Raw genomic sequence first — 4,302 nt, 5'->3', positions numbered from 1 at the left:
GGGGGGCTCTGCTGCACTGACCCCCACACACACATCCCCCCAGGATCAGCTGCTGGCGGAGATGGAACGGATGCAGATGGAAATCGACCAGCTGCGGGGCCGACCCGTCTCCTCCTACTCCAGGTACCGGGTTGATACCGTGCCCCCCTCCCCCCCGGCTCCTGGTCCCTGGCAGACCCGGGCGGGGGGTTACTGGCAGGATTAAAGTGGAGGAGGGGGCACCTGAGGGGGGTGGGAGGGAAGGGAGGGGTTCTGGGGGGGGTCTCCTCGGGGGTGTTGGTTTCCTGGGGGGGGGAGGGCAGGGTGGACAAAAATGGATGATTTAGAAAAGAAACCAAATCCAGGCTTATCGATGCCGGTTGGAACCATTGAGACGAACGAAAGCCGCAGAGCGGGAAGTTTGCGGCCGAGTTTGGCCGGAAGCCAGTGCGGAGTTTGGGGAGGGGTTAAAGCCGCCTGGGGGAGAAAATTCCCCTCGGTTCAGTTTATTTGGCTAGGTCCCTTCAGTGCCCAGCTCAGCCTAGGTCAGGAAACCGATGGGGGTTTGGAAAAGCAGAAGAGCTGGTTTTCCTCTTCTGATCTCTGCCCAAAAACCCGGCGAGGGAATTAGATCCGCTCGCTCCAAACGCGGGACGTTGAATTCACGGGTCACGGCTTACAAATTAATAAGTGTTCAATTCAGCTGGTTTCACAAGCAAAACGGGTCTCGGCAAACTTTATTATTAACGTGTCCGGCACGGTTTTATTTTGCTAATTTAAAAAAAAGAAAATGCTGGTTTGGTGCATTTTAAATTGAAATTTACTTTCAAATCTAGCTTGACACAAAGCGCAAGTTTTAAAAAAAAATCTAGTAAAGAAGGAACGCGTCGTTCACCATTTTCTAAGGTTGGATGAGACGGAAAAATGAATCTGAATAAATCTGTGTAATTGCCTAAAAAACCGGCCTAGCTACAGCTCGGGCCGTTTTGTTTAAAGATTTTCTGGGAATTGATTTGTGTTTGCTACAAAAATTAAAAATACGGGTGCAGTTTTCTGGGTAAATATCAGGGATATTATGGGGGAGCGAAGGCAGCCCAAAGAGATACTCCTGGGGGAATTCTGCGCCAAAAAATTAAAAATTCTGCGCACAATAGTTTAAAATTCTGCAAAGTTTATTTGTCAGAATAACACAATATAATCACACCAGTTTCAATTATTTTTGGTCCTTTATTTCAAAATCCCCGTCAGCAAGTATGTCTGTAACAATACAGACAACAAAAAAGATTCAGAAAATGTTTTTTGACAAGTAGATGTCTTACTAGGCATATTAATACAAAACTCTGAGCAATAATTCATTGAAACTACAATACAGAACCGTATTTCCCGCACCCCCGAGAAGCGGTGCAAAGGCTGGGGGGAGTCGGGTAACGGAGGAGCTGAGGGAGAGGGAAGTAAATGGCTGTGAAGGAGCCTGGGTGTGAACAGTATAGAACAGGTTATTTTGGGAGGGCAGGGAGGGATTGTTCGGGAGCTTCCCCCAAGCAGACCCTGGCTGGCCCCTAGCCTCTCCCATTCAGTCAGACACGTGTCCCTCCACCTCCACTCAGACATCCACTGCCCCCGTCCCCATGTGGCCCTGCGTCTCCCTCCCCCCTGTGGCCCTGCGCCTCCACTCCCATTCAGCCCCTGCCCCAGTCTGTCCTCTCCCACTAGCCCTTATGAGCTCCATCTGACCCCCCGCCAGCAGCCCCACGTTGTCTGTCTCCTCATAGCCCCTGTCTCCTAACCTGGCCCGCGAAGAAGGCTCGGCTGGCTCTTTCTCTTCCCTAGCTGGCTGGGAGCTGCGGCTTTGTTCTATCGCCACAGCGTCCTCTGGTGACCAAAAGGCGGAACTGCAGCAACTTTTCAGCCGAAGCTTTTTTGTTGCGCAAAAAAATTAAAACTATGCGCAATTCATTCATTCTGCACACGTGCAGTGGCGCAGAATTCCCCCAGGAGTAAAGAGAAAAGCGAAAGCCGTGAAAAGCAGTTTTACGCTGTATGTTAGCTGTACGTGCGCATCGACCCATCTGTGTCTTCCGCTCCAGCGCCGTACGCTAACAGAGCATCTCATGGTTACCGACTTCACTGTTCACATGATGGCAGCTACCAAATGGAACGGGCTTTTCCTAACAGAATCAACATTGTCGCACGTGCTCGAGCGGTCGAAAATTCAGGGGAAAATCCGTTAAAATCTCCCTTGAATAATAGATCTTGGGGAAAACCCTGGGATTTTTCCTTAACCCCTGAAGAGACAGAAGGGGAGGGCGGGCGGCCAACATGTTGCTTGGGCTGGAGGATCTTTCCCCGACGTGCGATGGGGACGGCTGGCGTCCGAACCGGTTTTAATTGTCTGCCGTTAATTGTCTGACTTATCCGCCCATCTTTTCCCATCGCCGTGAAAACTGGAATGGATCCAAATTGGAAAAAAAAAAAAACCCCGATGTTACCCCTCGCAGCAAACTCCTCCCCCGTCTGCTCCCCAGCCCCCACTGTGTCCCCTCCCCCAACCCCCAGCTGGGCGGTTCACGCAGCAAGTGGGGAAACTGAGGCAGGCACCAGTGTCCCGAACACAGTATTGTTCCCACAGGTCCCTTCCGGGCAGCGCCCTGGAGCTGCGCTACTCCCAGGGCCCCGCCCTGCCCGCAGACCCCTACGCCGGCGCCCCCCGCAGGCACAAGAAGGGGCGCTGGGCTGTCAAGGATGAAGCCACTAAGGTGATGGGGCGGGGTGGGGCAGGGGACTGGCTGGGAGGGCAGGTTTCTGGCTGCTACTAACTGTGTCCTTTATCTCTCCCGCCCCGGATCTGCCCCCACCCCTGGTGAGTACTCAGCCATCTCTTACTCTCGGGATGGGGGGCAGGGCTGGAGGGGGGCTAGGGGCAGGGCTGAGATCACCCCCCACCCCTGGTGGCCCCCAGGAATGGGGGGGCCCTGTGCTGCAGGGGGGCGGGGCAGTGGTGGCGTGTGCTGTGGGGGGGCGGGGTGGTTGTGGGGGGGGCTGTGCTATGGGCGGAAGTTTGGGGGTCTGCCCCATCTCACCCTCCCCTCCCCCCCCCGCAGGCCCCCCAGGAGTGGGAGCGGGCGCAGCAAGCAGGGGGGCTGGCCCAGCCCTTCGAGGGGGGGCTGGACGGGTCGGACGAGGAGGAGCGCGACCCCCTCTTCGGCTCGGCCGACTTGCTCTCGCCCAGCGGGCAGACGGACGTGCAGACGCTGGCCATCATGTTACAGGAGCAGCTCGAGGCCATCAACAAGGAGATCAAGTGAGACCCCCCTTGGGACCCCTGGAACCCCCCTGAATGACCCCCTGCGACCCCCTGAACCCGCAGCCCCTGGGACTCACCACCTCAGGGACCCCCTCTGAACCCCCTGGGACCCCCCTACCGCCCCAGGGACCCCCCGGGACCCTCACATCGCCCTGGAGATCCCCTCTGAACCCCCTGGGACCCCCCTACCGCCCCAGGGACCCCCCGGGACCCTCTCATCGCCCTGGAGATCCCCTCTGAACCCCCCAGGACCCACCTAACACCCCAGGGTCCCCCTCTGCACCCCCTGGGGACCCCCTCAGCAGCTTCTCCATCCCCCATAACCACCCCACAGCTGAGGGATTCCCTGGGGCCCCCACGGCTGGGGCCCCCCCCTCTTGGCCGTCCCCCCCCCCCCCCAGGCTGATCCAGGAGGAGAAGGAGTGCACGGAGCTGCGGGCCGAGGAGATTGAGAGCCGGGTCAGCGGCTCGGCGCTGGACGGGTCCCTGGGCCGGTACCGGGCCGGCGCCTCCATCCCCCCGTCCGTCACCAGCTCCACCCTGGCCAGCCCCTCGCCTCCCAGCAGCGGGCACTCCACCCCCCGCCTGGCGCCCCACAGCCCTGCTCGCGAGGGAGACAGGATGGTGAGTATCGGCTCCCCCCCCCCCAGGCACCGCCAGCTCCCCCTCCCCAGTGGGGTGTCCTGCCCCCCCAGGCACCGCCAGCTCCCCCCCAGAGCGGGGTGTGTCCCCACCCCAGCACTGTGAACTTCCCTACAGCAGGGCCCAACAACCCCCACGCTGCGAGCTTCTCCCTCCCCAGCAGCGTTCCCACAGCGGACGGGACCCCGGTGCTGCGCGCTTCCCTAAGGCAGTGCCCTGTGCTTCCCCCCTCAGAACCACGTGCCCAAGGAGGAGGGGCGTGGGGCGGAGGAGAAGGCCCTGGTGCCCTGTGAGACGCCGCCCCCCGCCACCCCCCGCACCGCCCGGCTGGAGCGGGTGAGCCAGGCCCTGGCGCTGCAGGCCGGAGCCCTAGAGGA

The 4,302-nt window shown here is 59.4% G+C and overlaps 1 protein-coding gene across 1 annotated transcript; it reads left to right on the top strand.

Annotated features, from left to right (window-relative positions):
- Positions 1-48: 48 nt before the first annotated feature.
- LOC115271485 (liprin-alpha-3-like) lies at positions 49-4,291 on the top strand (the record flags this gene model as incomplete). Its single annotated transcript, XM_029914088.1, has 5 exons — positions 49-123; positions 2,609-2,735; positions 3,090-3,280; positions 3,685-3,907; positions 4,160-4,291. Coding segments are annotated over exons 1-5 (735 nt in total), but the record flags the coding sequence as incomplete, so codon positions are not given.
- Positions 4,292-4,302: the final 11 nt, after the last annotated feature.

Source organism: Terrapene carolina, unplaced genomic scaffold (genome assembly GCF_002925995.2).
Source record: "Terrapene carolina triunguis isolate 2854851 unplaced genomic scaffold, T_m_triunguis-2.0 Scaffold30228, whole genome shotgun sequence".
Lineage (NCBI taxonomy): Eukaryota > Metazoa > Chordata > Testudines > Emydidae > Terrapene > Terrapene triunguis.
This window is presented reverse-complemented; position numbering and strand designations above follow the sequence as displayed.